General features: G+C 41.8%; 1 protein-coding gene across 2 annotated transcripts in view; it reads right to left on the bottom strand.

The window, feature by feature from the left end:
* The window catches only part of PRPS2 (phosphoribosyl pyrophosphate synthetase 2), a 33,180-nt gene that overhangs the window by 12,952 nt on the left and 1,690 nt on the right, over positions 1-18,538 (bottom strand). Inside the window, exons 2-4 of one of the 2 annotated variants that reach the window (XM_024240373.3) lie at positions 12,192-12,384; positions 1,925-2,023; positions 1,111-1,235 (exon numbers count right to left, since the gene is read on the bottom strand). In XM_024240373.3, the coding sequence (XP_024096141.1) occupies positions 1,111-1,235; positions 1,925-2,023; positions 12,192-12,384 (417 nt within the window). 2 annotated transcript variants of the gene reach the window in all.

The raw sequence follows: 18,538 nt of genomic DNA, 5'->3' as shown, positions 1-18,538 counted from the left end.
CCTTTTAAACTTACTTATTTGATAGTCCAGTAATTGTTATCTTATCCCCAAGTATCGGCTGCCTGCTGCCCTGTTGTCTGCACATGCTGGGTCTGCGTGGACTGTGTTCTCTTGGTTTTCTAACTTTGGATCAGGCATCGGGTCAGGTTGAGCAGGGAGCACTCACCGAGCAGCTAGGATTGTGAAATTCTCCCTCTGCAGGGGCTCTGCAGCCTGGAGCACATTTTCGTGTGCATTCCACTCCGCATCTGAATGTGGCACAGGCTCGTGGTTTGACTTCTCATAGGTGACTATTTCCTCCCCTAATCCAAAGGCCGAGGTAAAGATGGGCTTTCCCCCTGGCTTTTGGCTAGAAATCTGGCTTTCAGCCCTCTTCTCTTCTTTTTTTTTTTTTTTTTTTTTTTTTTAGAGTCAGGGTCTCACTCTGTTACCCAGGCTGGAGTGGAGTGCAGTGGTGTGATCATAGCTCACTGCAGCCTGGAGCACATGGGCTCAAGTGATTCTCCCGCCTCGGCCTCCCAAGGGACTAGGATTACAGGCATACATGACCGTGCCTGGCTTTAGCTCCCTTCTTTATGGGGGTTTCCATGTGAGTATTAAAACCCAAGCCACCAGGCTCTTCCTGGATCTGATGCCCATCCCCCAAGCCACCTGGACATGGCTTTCCGCCTCTGCTTTATTTCTTGGTCTCAGATATTTCCTTCTTGGTATTCTATGTACAGAGATTTCTTTTAAAAAAATATGTTCTATTTTTTCCAAGTGCTGTTAATTAAAAGACTTATTTTCCAACTAGGCTCATTACTTTTATAATCAGAAAACAGTAACTTAAAAAAACCTCAAACACATCTACCCTTTGTTGAAAACAAACAAACCAATATATACCTATTGTGTATGTGTGTCTCTGTGTGTATTTTCTTCTTTCCTGAATGATGAAATATTAACAAAGATGATGGGTTTCTGCTCTGGAAGTGAAGCCTGCGGTCTACTTACTTGCTCATTAGCAAAATAAAGCTTTAAGTAATTTACAGCATGCTTCCTTATCTAATACATCGGAAAAGGAAAAACCAATCAGCAGATGGAGAAATCTGCAAGGTGTAGCCTGCGTGATACCTTTTGGCTCCCCCTGCGTCAGGTGAAACAATGATACAGTTCTTCCACTCGGCAATGTTTTCCCGAATCCACTGCAGGACTGCGGGCTCCGCATACAAATTATCCACAGGAATATCAAAGAATCCCTAAAGGGAGAAGTGAGTGTCATGTTGCAGGGTTTTGTTTTGTTTTTTCTTTTTTTTAAACGATAATTGCTTTTATTAAATAACATTTGCATTTTTTTGTTCAAAAGAAGCTTTTATAACAGACTCCCTTTTGTTAATTTTAAACAGAACTAAATCAAAAGACAGATATGTTATAGGGGCGTATTTCAGTCCAATCTGTCTTTTGGGACATATTGTATTGTCTTATGATGGCCTATATTCTGAGGAATAGAATGGCTATGCAGGACGGTGAGGGAAAAGGTTTGTTGTCTCTTAAGTAGTTATTATAAATCAAATACTTCACGTTCATTATATAACACAAAGTGGCACAGTATAATTTGGCCTGTTTTAGAGACAAAGAAAATAAGATATGAAGAAGTTAAAAAGTGTACATTATGACTCTGCCGTTCTAATTATTTTCCATAAGCTGAGATGGAACTATATAGAGCTTACTACCAAAAAGCCATCCCCACTCCTCCAAAATTGACTGGGGGCAAGGTGGTGACAGAGACTGGAAGAACTAATATCAAATTATATTTTCAAGTTTAGTAAAGACAAAAATCCAAGACAGTAGCCATATATAAACTCAAACACCAGTAATGTTACCTCTTCTAAGATTATTTAATTTAACAGACTTGATTTAACCATTTGCAGAAGGAAAACACGGATACCTGTATCTGAGAAGCATGCAGGTCCATGGTGATGATGTGATCCGCCCCAGCCACCGACAGCATATTGGCCACAAGTTTTGCAGAAATTGGGGCACGACTCTAAAAGTAAGAACATTAATTTTAAGATGGATAGTGTTAGATTCCCCCCACTAGGACGTACATGAGAAGGATAAATCATAGATGCAATCAACGAAGCATCAAAAAGAAAATTATACATGTTGTAACAGCAAAAGATATATTCATTCCATCTTATTCAGCAAATATTTACTATTTACATATACTACTGCAAAACTAAGTGCTTGACGCTGGGTATAGAGAACAAATATGAAAGAAGCAAACAGTTAAACATATGTACATGTAATGTCACAATTTGTATAACTGAAATCATGGTAAGTGTGTAGAAATAAAAGGTACCGAGAGAGACAGATGATAGTAGGAGGAAGGACATAAAGTTTAAACAAGATCATTATTAGCGGTCCCTCTGAGGAAATCACTTTTAAGGCAAGTTTAGCAAAGGCAAGGAGAATGGTGTTCTAGAAGGACAGAGTGGCACATGTGAGATCACTGAGGTCAAGAGACCCTCACACAGCCAGAGGCTAAAAGAAGTCCAGCTATTAAAGAGGAATTCATGAGCCGACATTTGGACATGAGTCGACAGTTGGACGCTAACACTATTACAAATGGAAAAAAACAAGGTCAAAGAATGAATACTGTAAGGGGATTGATAATAGTTACTATTTAATTTCATACTTAGTGTCATTTACTGACATTATGTTCTTTGTAAAATTACCTAACTTCTCTATAGCTTTGGTTTCCACATCATAAATTATGGACAATACAACTGCCCACATCAAAGAAATCCAAGAAATTATATAGACACATGATTAGACCTAGGTGGCGTTCAGCATTTTGTTGTAAACAACAGTATTTCTATACATCAGCCACAAAAAAGAAAATAAAAGCTTAAAAAAAGATTTCATTCAAAATAGTAACAAATGATCCTTGTTACACACACACACACACAGTATATTCATGTAAAAACACATGGAGGAAGGAATCACATCGAAAATGTTAACAGATTATTTGTGTTTTCCCTAATATACCACTTTTTAAAAAGAAATATGTATTTTATCATTAAAAATAGGTATATATGGGGCGCGGTGGCTCACGCCTGTAATCTCAGCACTTTGGGAGGCCGAGGCGGGCAGATCACGAGGTCAGAAGATCCAGACCATCCTGGCTAACACGGTGAAACCCCGTCTCTACTAGACACACAAAAAATTAGCCAGGCGTGGTGACGCATGCCTGTAGTCCCAGCTACTTGGGAGGCTGAGGCGGGAGAATCGCTTGAACCCAGGAGGCAGAGGTTGCAGTGAGCCAAGATGGCACTACTGCACTCCAGCCTGGGCAACAGAGCGAGACTCCGTCTCAAAAAAAAAAAAAAAAAAAAAGATATGTATATATGTTCAAAACAGAAAGAAAAGAATGAGAGGAAAACAGTCTAAAAAGTTAACAGATGTTTCTAGAATGTGAAATTATAGCAAAATATATTTTTCTTGTTTTTTTATTTTTTCAATCTTCTCTACTAATTATAGATCATAACTCATGTTTTCATCATTTAACTCCTCTGTACTATATTCCATGTTGCCTTTGGGATAAAATCGAATTTTCGCAGCTTTATTCTCCAAAGTTCTCCGGCCAGTCTGGCTGCAGCCTACTAGGAACAGCTCCTTTCCCACACCTCTGCTTCAGGAAGCCTCCTTGAAGTCCGCCTTGGGGCTGCTCTTTCTCCTCTAGAAAACACTTGAAGCCTGGCCATTATACCCACATGCCTGCCTTGTCCCTATTCCACCGCCTCTGCCGAGCCAATGTGTTTGATCCTCCAAGTCTGGTTCAAATCTCCCAATTTTAAGGCAGAACTCCAGGAATCATCTCTCCTTTCTAAGGGGGCCCAGAATTGGTAAGCATTTGGCCCTACCATTTGGGACTGCCTTGTGATACCTGCTGAAAGATAGATGTTCAGAGATATTATATGTACAAATGTCATAGTTCACAATTAGAATACATCCCTCAAGGGCAAACAATTGGTTTTGGAGATTTTCACATCATCCACAGAACACAGCTCCACACTCTGCATTCAATAGTTCTTCAATAAATATTTACTAACAGAATCTCTATTAACACTAAATGTCCAAGGCTTACTCATTAGCCTCACTAATTGTGAGAATTATTTAGTGTAACAAAGTTCCAGGATAATAAAAAGAGCAAATCAGTTGCTACAACTGCTTTGTAATAGAACCTGATTTGCAACACTAATCAATTTTGTGCTTTTCCTACAATTGTCGAAATCAGTTACTACGGGTTGAAAGGGCCCCTCCAAAATTCAGGTGTTGCCAATGTGATAGGATTAAGAAGTGGGGCCTTTAAAAGGTGATTAGGCCCTGAGGGCTGCTCCCTTGCGAGCGGGATTAAGGTCCTTCTAAAGGAGGCTTCAGGCAGCATTTTGCAAACTTGCCCTTCTGTCTTCTATCATGTAAGGACACAGCATTCTTCCCTCTGGAGGACGCAGCCCGTACCAGACACCAAATGCTGGTGCTTGGTCTTGGTCTTCCAGTCTCCAGGACTATGAGAAAATACATTTTTGTCCTTTTTTCGCCCCCTCCCAGGACACACGTTCGAAGAATATTTCTTTTTTTTTGAGATGGAGTTTCGCTCTTGTTGCCCTGGCTGGAGTGCAATGGTGTGATCTCGGCTCACCGCAACCTCCACCTCCCGAGTGGCTGGGATTACAGGCATGCGCCACCACACCCGGCTAATTTTGTATTTTTAGTAGAGATAGGGGGTTTCTCCATGTTGGTCAGACTGGTCTTGAACTCCCGACCTCAGGTGACCCGCCCGCCTTGGCCTCCCAAAGTGCTGGAATTAGAGGCGTGAGCCACCGCGCCCAGCACCAAAGAATATTTCTGTTCTTTATAAATTACCCAGTGTGTGGTATTTTGTTACAGTAGCACAGACTAAGACGCCAGCAAAAAGAATCCTCCCTTCTCATCTCTCCCCAGTGGCATCCAGTGTTTCTTAACTTCTAGGATCCAAACCACTGGGTAATTTCTAAATTCACACTTTCTTCTTCACACCTTGTTTACAAGCTTGGTTTCTGTTCTGTGTCTCAGAGTTTGGCTCATACCCAACTGAATCTTGCAGGAAAAATGATTTACTGGTTAACTGACTTGCTAGCCTATACAAAGAAAAGTAAGTACAGCATTGAAACAAAGGTAGTGTCAAGGTACAGTAGCCAAAAATAAAACATTCAGCTCCCTTAGTGAAAAATGCATAAAAGTCAAATGTTTTGCAAGTCAGCCCAATCATGACAGAGTCCCAGGCTATTCCAGATGTTATTCAAGGCATCAAATATCACCTTTTGAAAAGTGTAAAATTGACAGGCTTTTAAAAAAATTACAAGACTGCAGAAACTCACATCAGGAAAAACTGTTCTCAATTTCCCTGCTACAAAAAAGGAAAAAAAGAAAATCTTATTGAAAACAGAACATGATCTTGAAAATGATTTTGAAAAAAGAAAAAAGAAATCCCCAAACTACAAGTCCTTTACCCGCCTACGAAATAATTATTCCCAGTCTTGCCCACAATCTACTTTTTTTTTTTTTTCCTTTTGAGACGGAGTCTCGCTCTGTCACCCAGGCTGGAGTGCAGTGGTGAGATCTCAGCTCACTGCACTACAACCTCTGCCTCCTGGGTTCAAGCAATTCTCCTGCCCCAGCCCCCTGAGTAGCTGGGATTACAGGCACACGCCACCAGGCCTGGCTAATTTTTGTATTTTTAGTAGAGATGGGGTTTCACTATGTTGGCCAGGCTCTTCTAGAACTCCTGACCTCAGGTGATCCGCCCACCTTGGCCTCCCAAAGTGCTGGGATTACATGTGTGAGCCACCATGCCCGGCCCAACCTACTGTTTTTACCAGGGAAGGGAACCAGCAGTTATTGAGTGTCTTCTATGGCAGGGACTGGCAAATTAGAATCCATGGGCCAAACTTAGCCCACGGCCTGTTTTTGCATAACCTGTGAGTTAAGAATGGTTTTTACGTCTTTAAACAGTTGAAAAACAATCAAAAGAAGAACAATATCTTGTGACATCTGAAGATTATATGAGGTTCATATTTCAGTGCACATAAAGTTTTATTGGAACACAGCCACACCCATTCATGTACATATTGACTAATGGCTGCTTTCACACTAAAATGGCAGAGTGGAGCTGCTGCAATAGATACCTAATGGCCCACAAAGCCCAAAATGTTTGACATCCAGCTCTTTTCAGAAAGAGTTTGCCCACTCATGTATCATAATATGGTAGGTACTTCATAAATAGTAGCTAGTGTTGTACTTAATTTACAGATAAGGAAACGAAAGATACAGACAGTTTAAGTAACTTTTACAAAGGACAAACTGAGTAAATAATGGTGCCGGAATTCAAATCTGAGCCTACTTGATTCTCAGTGCCAGAGCTCAGACCACTTGGCATCATGTCTTTTACAATTAATATTACATCATCATCATTTTTCTATGTTAATATTACATTGTATGGATGTGTCCTAATTTATGAAACCATTCCTTCACCGTCAGAATCTGTCCCTGGTGTCTGTTGTACATACAAAGAAAACCCCAAATAAAATGTTACATATGCGCAGGGCTTGCTTAAAAAGCAGCAGCAATGTTTACAGAAAAAAACAAAACCAGCTTTGAATCTGGTTAAAAGCTTCTAGATTTTTTTTTTTCTGGGCTTCTTTGCAAGGAATTCCAAGAAGAGCAATTACACAGAATTTCATTGTCATTAGATGTCATAGGTGATACAGCCCTAAGGGAAGGAAACAGCACAACAGAAAGTCTCAGAGGGCTGCCCAGAGCTCCTCCTGCGGCTGTGCAGGAGAATTTTCTTTCTAACGTGACAGATCAAGTGTAGGCCACAGCTTCTCATCACAATCTAATGCCACATGGCTTTATACCTTCCCAAATGAAGCAAAAAGGTAGAAGTGCATTTCCCCTAACCCTCACCCCCACCCCAATCATGCTTGGTCTCCTCATCATTCACCTGTACTGGTAAACAGTAGCACTTGTCTAAGAGATTCTAAGAGATGAAGTATGCTGACAGGCTCCGGCAATCTCTCTTAGGTGCTTACTGAATCCCTGTTCCCCTCCCCAAAGTACAGTTTCTCAGTACAAAGCCAAGCCACGTGATCCAAGGTAAGGAAGGAATAGTTAGGAAAAGTATTATCGGCCATTTAAAAAATGCAAAGGTGGGCCAGGCGTGGTGGTTCACACCTGTAATCCCAGCACTTTGGGAGGCCGAGGTGAGCAGATCATTTGAAGTCAGGAGTTCGAGACCAGCCTGGCCAACACAGTGAAAACCCGTCTCTACTAAAAATACTAAAATTAGCCAGGTGTGGTGGCACAAACCTATAATCCTAGCTACTTGGGAGGCTGAGGCAGGAGAATTGCTTGAACCCCGGAGGCAGAGGTTGCAGTGAGCCGAGATTGTGCCACTGTACTCTAGCCTGGGTGACAGAGCGAGACTCTGTCTCAAAAAAATAAAGCAAAGGCACACCTCAAATACTAGATAAAATTAAGAATTAAGAATTCCCCTTTCAGAAGTTTGGGGAAAGAACAAAATTGTCTCCTCACTATAATGAGTCACATTGACTACACAGACACGTCAGAAATAATGGTGTCAGAACAGCTTATGTGTCTTGGCCACCTCCAGAGGCTATAGAGAGGGTGGCCCTATGTCACTTGCCCAGGACAGTCTAGGCAGACACCTGTTTCCCAACACAGTTATCCATAGAGCTCCCTTTCAATCTTGAAAGCATCCTGGCCTAGATGATAAATGATATGTACTATCTCAAAGCTCAAAGTGTCCTTAAAATATTCGTCTCTTAACACATCAGTGACTTCCTTTAAGGCCTCCTGAAGTGAGCTGAATGGTGGCCCCAAAAATATCAGAGCCCAATCCCTGGAACCTGTAAATGTTACCTTATTTGGAAAGAAGGTTTTTGCAGATTTGATGACATTGAGGATCCTGAGATGGGGAGATTATCCTGGATTATTAAGGTGAGCACTAGATGCTACCTCATGTATCCTTTAAAGAGACATGCCAGGTGTGGTGGTCATGCTTTTAATCCTAACACTTTGGAAGGCCAAGGCAGGAGGATCTCTTGAGCCCAGGAATTTGAGAACAGCCTGGGCAACACAGTGAGACACTGCCTCTACAAAAAGCAAAAAATATTAGCCAGGTGTGGTGGTGTGCACCTGTAGTCCCAGCTACTTGGAAGGCTGAGGTGGGAGGATCACTTGAGCCCAGAAGTTTGAGGCTGCAGTGAGCTAAGATTGTGCCACCGCACTTCAGCCTGGGTGATGAAGCGAGACCCTGTCTCTAAAACGAAAATTGAAAATGAGAGAGTGAGTGAGAGATCTGATGGAAACAAAAGAGGAGGCCATGCGAAGATTCCAGCAGAGATTAGAGTGATGTGGCCTCAAGGCTGGCAGTCACCAGGAGCTAGAAGAGGCAAGAAAGGAGTAGCCTCCCCTGCAGCCTCCAAAAGGAATATTCCTCTGCCAACACCTTGATGTTGGACTTCTGGCCTCTAGCACTTAAGAGAATATATTTCTGTTGTTTTAAGTCACCCAGTTTGTGGTAATTTGTTATAACAGTGCTAGGAAACTAATACACCCCACTGTGATTCCTTCTTTCCTAGCTGTGTTCTCTAACGAGAAACCACATGACTTCCTAAGCCACTACACACACTGTCTCTCAAATGTTACCAACCGCCCTGCCTCTGTGTGGTTGATGATGAAAGACCTCTCTTCCATCAGCAGTTAAGCTCAGAAAGTCATGGAATTGTCTGACTGGGATAAAAAATTAAAAGCAGCTACAATGATTATTACCAAGAAACACACTTACAGCAGAGTGATTAAAGAAAGGGTAGAAGAAAGAAAAGAAATAAGTTTTCACAGTGGGTCAAAATGGAAAATACATCTAACTGTCTAACATCAGGAAAGCTGCTACTAGCTAGTTAGACAACACAGTTCCACAAAACAGTTAAAGCCGGCTGGGCGCGATGGCTCATGCCTGTAATCCCAGCACTTTGGGAGGCTGAGGCGGGCAGATCACTTGAGGCCAGGAGTTCGAGACCAGCCTGGCCCACACGGTGAAACCCTGTCTCTACTAAAAATACAAAAAAATTAGCCAGGCGTCGTAGTGCATGCTTCCCAGCTACTTGAGAGGCTGAGGCAGGAGAATCCTTAAACCTGGGAGGCGGAGGTCGCAGTGAGCTAAGACGGCACCACTGCATTCCAGCTTTGGGCAACAAGAGCAAAACTCCATCTCAAACAAAACAAAACAAAACAAAACAAAAAACAAGTTATAGCCACTGGAGTTCCAGAAATCCATAGGGCTCTTGTTAGTGGTGGCTGGGAGCACTACTGGCAACTAGGGGATGGAGGCTGGACTGCATCACACCTCTTACAATAGAAGGATTGGGAAAAAACAGTGCTAGTTTCTCCAACTCAAAAAAATACAACTTTGTAAAAAGAGGTCACCGCAAATCAGGTATGTGCTAACAAAAATGTAGAGCTTTCAATATTTTATCACTTGAAGAAAAAAATGGGGTTACAAATCGGGTAATAGTGGAGGAGAGCATGTGTAATGATAAAAGGAGTAATTTTCTAAAGAAGTTACAATATATTCAATATCTTAGGGCCAAATACAAAATATAAAATCTATTGTGAGTGAAAGAGCTTGATTAAAAATACAGCTACAGGCCAGGTGCGGTAGCTCATGCCTGTAATCCCAGCACTTTGGGAGGCCAAGGCGGGCAGATCACTTGAGGTCAGGAGTTCAAGACCAGCCTGGCCAGCATGGCGAAACCCCGTCTCTACCAAAAATACAAAAATTAGCCAGGCGTGGTGGTGCACACCTGTAGTCCCAGCTACTCAGCAGGCTGAGGTAGGAGGATTGCTTGAGCCTGGGAGGCGGAGGTTGCAGTGAGCTGAGATCGTGCCACTGCACTTCAGCCTGGGTGACAGAGGGAGACTCCGTCTTAAAAACAAACAAACAAACAACAGAAAACCAGCTACAATGTGAGAATTTACTAAACCACAAGGAAGGAAGAAATAATGGCAGAAAATTAGCTCTTCTATGACATGGATATGATATGACAAGGAGAAAGATGCTAAACAATCCTGTGGAAACACACAGATGGGAAGAATAGCTAAGACAACAGATTATACCAATGGGACAAAATTAGAAAATTGAAATTTAACAGCTAAAAATACACATAAAATTCTAGAATCAAGTTTAAAACAAAAGGAGCTGTATAAATAGCTAGTGGGAGGATACAGCTTCACAGCAGTGTATGTGACCTAAGGTTCTGGCTGCCCAAAGTCAAGTTTAGATCATACACACACACACACACACACACACACAATATCTATCAATGGTCTAATACAGGGGCTGGCAAACTGTGGCCTATAGGCCAAATCCAGCTAGCCACCAGCCACCAGCCACTTGTTTTGGTACTGCTTGTGAGCTAATAATGGCTTTCACATGTTTAAATGGTTGAAAAAAATTCAAAATAATGTTTCAAGGCATGTGAAAATAATATGAAATTCACATTTCAGTGTCCATAAATAAAGTTTTATTGGAACACAGCCATACCCATTCATTTACATATTGTCTATTGCTCTTTTTGAAGTACAACCAGAGTTGAATAGTTGCAACATAGACCATATAGCCATTTACAGATAAAGTATGTGGACCCTTCTAATTAGATTTGAGGTGAGAAATTAACTGACTGGCCATCTTCAAGACAGGGAATAGAAACCATGTCTTGAGGAGACTGGGATTAAAATTCAGGGGGACTTTGGTATATGAATTCAAATTTATAAAGGGTTTTTTTCAAATATGAGGGGATCTTGTCTGCTGCTTCAGAAATCTGTGTTGTTTCAGAAATGAATTATGGAGATAAAAAGCAGCATATTGGGGAAAACCTTTCTTGCACTGAGTTACCAAATCACAGAACAGCAGTGTGTCTTGAAAACTGGCAGGATTCTCGCTGAGCCTGGCTGAACATCTATCTATCCATAAGATACGGAACACACAACAGCTGGGAGTTGACCACTGTAGTAGGTCAAACAATATCCCCCCAAAACTCATGTCCACCCACAACTTCAGCATGTGACCTAATTTTGGAAACAGGGTCTTTGCAAATATAACCAAGGTAAAGATTAAGTTGAGTTCATTCTGCATTAGGTTAGGCCTGAAATCCAATGACAGTGTCCTTATAAGAAACAGAGAAGAGACACAGGGAAGAGGCTAGGTGAAGAGAGAGGCAGGGACCAGAAGTTAGAAGAAGCGAGGAAGCATCCTCCCTTACAGCCTTCAGAGGGAGCGTGCCCCTGCCCATTCCTTGATTTCACACTTCTGGGCCTCCAAAACCGTGAGGGAAAAATTTCTGCTCTTTTAAGCCACGCGGTTTATGTAATTTCTTATGACAGCTTAGAAAACTAATACAATCTCCTTCAAAGTTCTTCTCAACCTCCGATTTCTCTGTTGCTCTCAAAGGCAAAGACCAATCACATTTTCTTCAATTTTTTTCTAAAGACTCACAGAGCCTCCTCTGATGCTAATGTTGTGAAAAACATAATTCAATGATACTATTTCTGTTCTTTTTAAAAGGTTAAAAAGAGATCATGGGTTTTTTTTTTTAATTAAACTTTTTATTTCGGGGGAATTGTAGATTGACATGCGGTTGTATGAAACAACGCAGAGATCCTGTGAACCTTTTACCTAGTTCCCTGTGGTAACGTCTTGTAAAACTATAACACAGTATCACAGCTAGGACCCTGAAATTGATACAATCCAGTGATCTGATTCAGATGTGCTCTAGTTTGACTTGTACTCTTGTGCATGTGTGTGTGTGTATTTAGTTCTATCCACCACCACAAAGACACACAACAATTTCATTATAACAAGGACAATAATGGTATTTTAATACCTGCAAAAATATGCATTACTTGTTTCTTTGAATATTAGCGTCAGGGTAGGTTCAAAGCCAAATCTTCAACAAACAAAATAAGAAAGCATATTTACTTGATCACCAAAGGAAAAAGCCAACATTTTCCAGATAATTCTAATCAAGGGGATAAATGAGGAAAAACAACATTGACAGTGGCCCAGAGCAGGTTTCTAGGGCAGGACACACCTCTCCTACCTTGTCCTTTTTATCTTGTCGGGCGTATGGGAAACACGGGATCACGGCAGTCACTCTGGATGATGACGCAATCTTGCAGGCGTTGATCATGATGAGGAGCTCCATCAGGTTGTCATTAATTTCCCCGCAGCCGCTCTGGATGATGTAGACATCTTCCCCTCTCACACTTTCACCAATCTCCACGCTAGGAAAAGAAAATTGCCATCGGTTAATATTGAAGCATATTTGCATCTTGGGCGTCCCTGAGACCACCCCTAGGTTTGATGATCACCAGGATGACTTATAGGACTCAGCCTAATAGTTGCACGCATGGCTGTAATTTATTGCAGAGAAAGGACACAGAGCAAACTCAGCAAAGGGAAAAGGTACATGGGGTGAAGTTGGGGGAAACAGGGTGCAAGCTTCCAAGACTCCTCCCTGAGGGGAGTCAGAGGTAGAGCTTAATGCCCCAGTAGTGAGCTGTGACAACACGTGTGAAGGGCTCTCTACCAGGGAAGCTGCTTAGAGACTCAAGTCCCAGGGTTTGTATTGTGGGCTGGTCATATAAGCACCCTCTGCCTAGCACATACCAAAATGTCAGACTCACAGGCATTCAGCATGAACCACATTGTTTATCAATTGTTTAAGAGTTTATGCAGTGAGCCATTCTTACTGGGAAATGGTGGGTACCCTTGCAAAATCTAAGCTCCCAGAGGCCAGCCAAGGGCCAACCTTGCAAACAGGCCTAAGTCTCAGGCCTGCTATGTTAACTCTTTTCTGCAAAATACTACATTTAGTTTTAGTTTTTTATTAAAGTTATACAGTCATATTGCTTAAAAAATTCAAACCATTCTGTAAGACGTATAACAGAGAAAGTGCCCAGAGGCCACCAATTTCAACTCTTGATAGGGTTTTTAGATACTTTCCTTCAAGTCTAGCTAATATGTGTGTATTGCTGTGTCTTGATTTTTCATTTTAGGCAGTGTATTGACTTCTCACTATGGAAGATGAGGATTGAACTCTATTTCCATTCAGTTCCATTACTTGCAATGCAAACTTCCCATCTCGCCATCATCCCAATATAGATCAATATTCACATTAAAGATTGACTGTACGTTTTTAACTGCGCAAATGCTGCTCAGAGCTCTGCCATGCAATAAACTTAAACGAATGCTTGTATTTTCTTTTCATGCACATCTTTTCTTTTCATTTTCCCTGGAGGTCATTCTCTTGCCTTTTTATCTGCTAAGTTTTCTGAATCCTGAATCCAGATTCCACCCTAAACCCTTCACTAACAATCAAAATCTCCCAAGGTCAGAGGCCTCAAGTCCCATCTGCATTTCATCGTCTTGCAGGCATCCCTCCCAGGGGTGGCAGGCCTGGGTTATCTCTCTGCCTGTGCACAGCTGCCATCCGGGGATTCCCTGCCCCCTCCCCTGCACTCCATTTGCCATTTTCTGTATCCTCTTTCTTGGTATACTTCCTTGTTTTGCTGGTTGGCATCCTCGCGTAGCTTCTGGAGAAAGAGTGAGTAGCAGCTAAGTTTTTGAAAATTGCATGTCTGGAAGTTTCTGTATTTCCAGGTACAGAATTCTGGATGTCCAACATGAGAGGGAGAGCCAGCTCATCCCTGGCATATTCCTTTGGTGGGAAGAAACAGAAAATAGTGCTGTGTGCTCAGGCATGTCCTTTGCAGAGCTCTGCGTCCAAACCAAGAAGATGGTCAGCTCTGCTGTTTTGAAAAGGCAAATTTGTTCCAATGATTGATATTATTTGGAACAATTTGAGCATAGCATGAATTTCGTGTTTTCTTATGCACAACCTCTTATCCCGAGACTGCAGAAAACTGCAGTGCACCCAGCTGAATGGAGCCACTTAGAAATACACAAACATACACATGTACACACCTTGAGGACAACGAGCCACACTCATTCACATTTGGTGTCACAACTTTTCACGTCATTTCAGAGAACCCTAAACCTCAGGCATTTTTCAATGGAAAGTTCCATCTCTGTCGTAATATTTATGTAATTTTTTTTTTTTTTTTTAAAGACAGAGTCTCACTCTGTTGCCCAGGCTGGAGGGCAGTGGTGACATCTCAGCTCATTCCGACCTCTGCCACCCGGGTTCAAGTGATTCTCCTGCCTCAGCCTACCGAGTAGCTGGGATTACAGGCATGCACCACCACACCTGGCTAATTTGTTGTATTTTTAGTGGAGGGAGGTTTTGCCATGTTGGCCAGGCTGGTTTTGAACTCCTGACCTCAAGTGATCCGCCCACCTCAGCCTCCCAAGGTGCTGGGATTACAGACGTGAGCCATTGCACCCAGCCAATATTTTTTGAGCATGTGATACATGTCAGTGTTTTACCATTTTGATAGGATCCCTAATCCGAAATTCTGAAATCCGAAACTTTCTGAGTGTCGACATCGTGCTCAAAGGAAATGGTCATTGGAGCATTTTGTATTTTGGATTTTTGGAGATTTGGAATGTCCAACCAGTAAGTACAATAGAAATATTCCAAAATGCAAAAAAAAAAAAAAAAAAAAATCTGAAATACTTGTTGTCCCAGGCATTTCTGATAAGGGATGCTCAACCTATATAACACTCCTATGATTTTTTAATGGGTCACTGCAGAAGTTTTTGAATGTTATGTCCCTAATCCCATTTTTCTCATAAGCCCTGTGGTTTTGGATTGCCTGATTTTGCATAGTGTGGTAATTTTTAGGAATACATATGTCACATTATAGCAGAATTGTCTGTAAATTTATTCATCCCAAAATGAAATATTTTAAAATTACAGATAAGGAACATGAATAATTATCCTGCTCCCTTCTCCTGCTATCAGATACTCAATAAAATTGTTTTCTTAAAAGAGCCAATTAAGGCCGGGCGCGGTGGCTCACGCCTGTAATCCCAGCACTTTGAGAGGCCAAGGTGGGCGGATCACCTGAGGTCTGGAGTTCTAGACCAGCCTAACATGGAGAAACCCCATCTCTACTAAAAAATACAAAATTAGCCAGGTGTGGTGGTGCATGCCTGTAATCCCAGCTACTCGGGAGGCTGAGGCAGGAGAATCACTTGAACCCGGGAGGCGGAGGTTGCAGTGAGCTGGGATCGCATCATTGCACTCCAGCCTGGGCAACAAAAGCGAAACTCTGTCTCAAAAAAAAAAAAAAAAAAAGAGCCAATTATACCTAATGAAAATTTAAAAACAGGATGGGCATGGTGGCTCATGCCCATAGTCCCAGCAGCTACTTGGGAGACTGAGGCAAGGTGATTGCTTGAGCCCAGGAGTTCTAGTCCAGCCTGGGCAACATAGCAAGACCTCATCTCTAAAAAAAATTTTAAAGAAAAGGAAAATAAACATAAAGTTTTTCAAGTTGACATGTTGTGAAAATTAGTTTTGATAACATTCACACATCTTCTTGCATGCCTTCTACTATGGATGAAAATATGCCAACCTCACAGGATGGGGGGGATAGAAAGTTCTATGTGCTCCCTCCTATTTGAAGATCTAAGGAGCTAAATCTAACTGCTTTGTGAACATTACATCAACTATGAGATAAACTTAATTTGGAAATTGCTATGGTTTAAATGTGTTCCCTAAAGTTCATGTGTTGAAAGCTTAATCCCCAGTATAGGAGTATTGACAGGTGAGACCTTTAAGAGGTGATTAGGCCATAAGGGCTCTGTCCTCACAAATGGATTAACGTCATCATTGCTAGAGTGTGCTCATTATCTTGAGAATGGGTTTATTATATTAGCAAATTTGGCCCTCTATTGCGCTCTCTCAAATATGCTCTCTTGCCCTTCCACCCTTCTGCCATGGGATGATGCAGCAAGAAAGCCCTTGCCAGATGCCAGCCCCTGAATACTGGACTTCCCAGCCTCCAGACCTGTGAGAAATAAATTTCTGTTGTTTATAAATTAGCCAGTCTCCGGTATTCTGTTATAGCAGCACAAAATGAACTACAGCAGAAATCAAGTACAGTATTATATAGCTGAGAGGTTGACAAAACACAGCACACAGGCTGTTTTTCTATGGCCTGTGAGTTAAGAATGGCGTGGTAGGCAGAATAATGGCCCCCTAAAGATGTCTACACCCTAATCTTTGAATATGCGAGTTTATATGGCAAAGGGGAAGTAAATTTGCAGATGGCATTGAGGTTGCTCATCAGCTGACCTTAACATGGGGAAATTATCCTGGATTATTTAAATTGGCCCATTGTAATCATGGGGCCCTTAAAAATGCAAGAGGGAGACAGCAGAAGCAGGGTCAGAGCAACATTCTGTTGCTGACATTGAAGGTGGAAAAGGCCAATAGTGAAGGAATGTGGGCTGCCTCTGGAAACCGGAAAAGGCATGGGAACAGATTCTCCCCTAGAGCCTCAGAAGAGAACGCAGCCCTGCTAACCTGTGACAGACATTACTGTAACTTACAGAACTGTAAGATATAGCAGCAACAGAGACTACACGTGCTAGCACTGCCTAAAATATTTACGATTTGGCCCTTTACAGAAAAACTTTGCCAACTGCTGGTCTTATGACGTTTATCCCACAAGATTAGATTCTTTGGCCTGTTTTTCCTCAGGAACCTCAGTTCTCATATGACTAGCAGTCCAGGGGAGGACAGAGAATATCATCACCATGGCAACTTTTCCCCTAAAGCTAGTCCTGCTTCTACTCAAAAAGATGATCATGACTACCTTTATTCTAGGTCTTTAAAAAATTGTGGCTAGAAGGCAGCATCCATTCGCCGTTCTGCCAGAGGATCTTTATTGATCCCCAAATAAAAAGGCTGAAGAGCGTCACTGACTCAACAATAAACGGGCATGGCAACTAAAAGATAGCCACAGACTCTTAACACATTTCCCATTAAGGAGCAGGGTCTAGTCTCCCGCCCTTGAATCTGAGAGGGCTCTGAACTTGCCCAACAGCATATGACAGAAATTATGATACACCAACTTGCAAGCCCAGTCCTTAATAGACTGGCGGCTTCAATGTCCTGTCTTTTGGAACATGCGCTCTTAGAACCCAGCTTCCATGCTGTAAGGAAGCTCAAGCAGCCCCATGGAGAGGCCTACAAGAAGACGAGCTGAGGTTCCTAACCAAGCTCCCAGGCAAAAGCTAGTAACAACTTCAGTCATGTGAGCCATCTTCAAGAACCCTCCAGCCCCAGTTAGCCGCCTCAGCTGTGACCATATGCGGCAAAAACAAGCTTTCTTCACTGAGCCCTTCCCAAACTGCAGATTTGTAAGCCAAATCAACAATTACTGTTTTAAGCCATTAAGCTCTTTATTTATTACATGGTAACCGATAACCTTGTATAACTTTGCATAACCTTGTCTCACAGTATAGCTAAAGATTCTGCCAGCAGGTTAACTGACCAGAGTAAAATGTTACAACAGAGACGTCTAGACACCTGCTGTCCTAAGATGTCATCATGGAATTTCCATGGTCTATAGGGAAGCTGGAGCAGACCTCTCCCTGCATATCTGAAATGATTTAGGGATAAGAAGGTAAAATTGGAAGGCTCTATGTTCAGTTAAGTAGTGTATAAAAAATGCAAAATGGGAGGATTGATGGCCAGGAGACAGCAAACCAGATTTCTGATCCTAGTTCAGTGACAGATTCAAGAAGGGGCCCTTACATGAACTGAATCAATTTTGTCTTCTTTTTGCCCTTCAGTTTCTCCTCTCTACGATCACACAGTTAAAAGCTGGATTCCTAGCACAGTAACCAGTCCAGAGAGGGCTGTTTATAAAAATTAAGCTCTGTACTTGTACAGTTCATGGAAAAGAGAAGTCAGGCAGTGAACCTTTTATATTCTATACATTAAAAACATAAAATGTAGCTATATAGGCAATTCCCAAACTTCATGCTGAGTGGTTTTTGGGGTCCCACGATTTCTAATTATCAAGTGATGGTTATAAAATATCAAAAACGAAATAAAAGTGAGTCTGCTTTATATTTGAACCAAATGTATAAACAATCATACTTCAATGTCTGAGTGAGTTTTGCCCAATGGCACATGTGGTATTTTTAGGAGAAACTCAACACTGATTTAGCAGTGAACTGATCTAGATTAACCATGCTCCTTAGCAAAAGATCATGCTGCACTGAGTACATGGAAGGGCAACATATTTGCTTTCAAAATTTACTTCAAGAAATTTCTCCTTTACTTATATGGCGACACCTTCTGAACAAAAACTATTCTTCTTCTCGTGTTCTTACAGTGACTGAAACTTGAACAAGACTGGCAAAATACTGCAACACTCAAACCTAGCTCTATCCTTCTCCAGAGCCCTAGACCATCCTCTCAGACTTCTGCATTAAACACTGCAGAGTGGAATTCTT

Source organism: Pongo abelii, chromosome X (assembly GCF_028885655.2).
Source record: "Pongo abelii isolate AG06213 chromosome X, NHGRI_mPonAbe1-v2.0_pri, whole genome shotgun sequence".
NCBI classification, from domain to species: domain Eukaryota; kingdom Metazoa; phylum Chordata; class Mammalia; order Primates; family Hominidae; genus Pongo; species Pongo abelii.
Note: the sequence above shows the minus strand (reverse complement) of the source record. Positions and strands in the feature narration are given on the sequence as shown.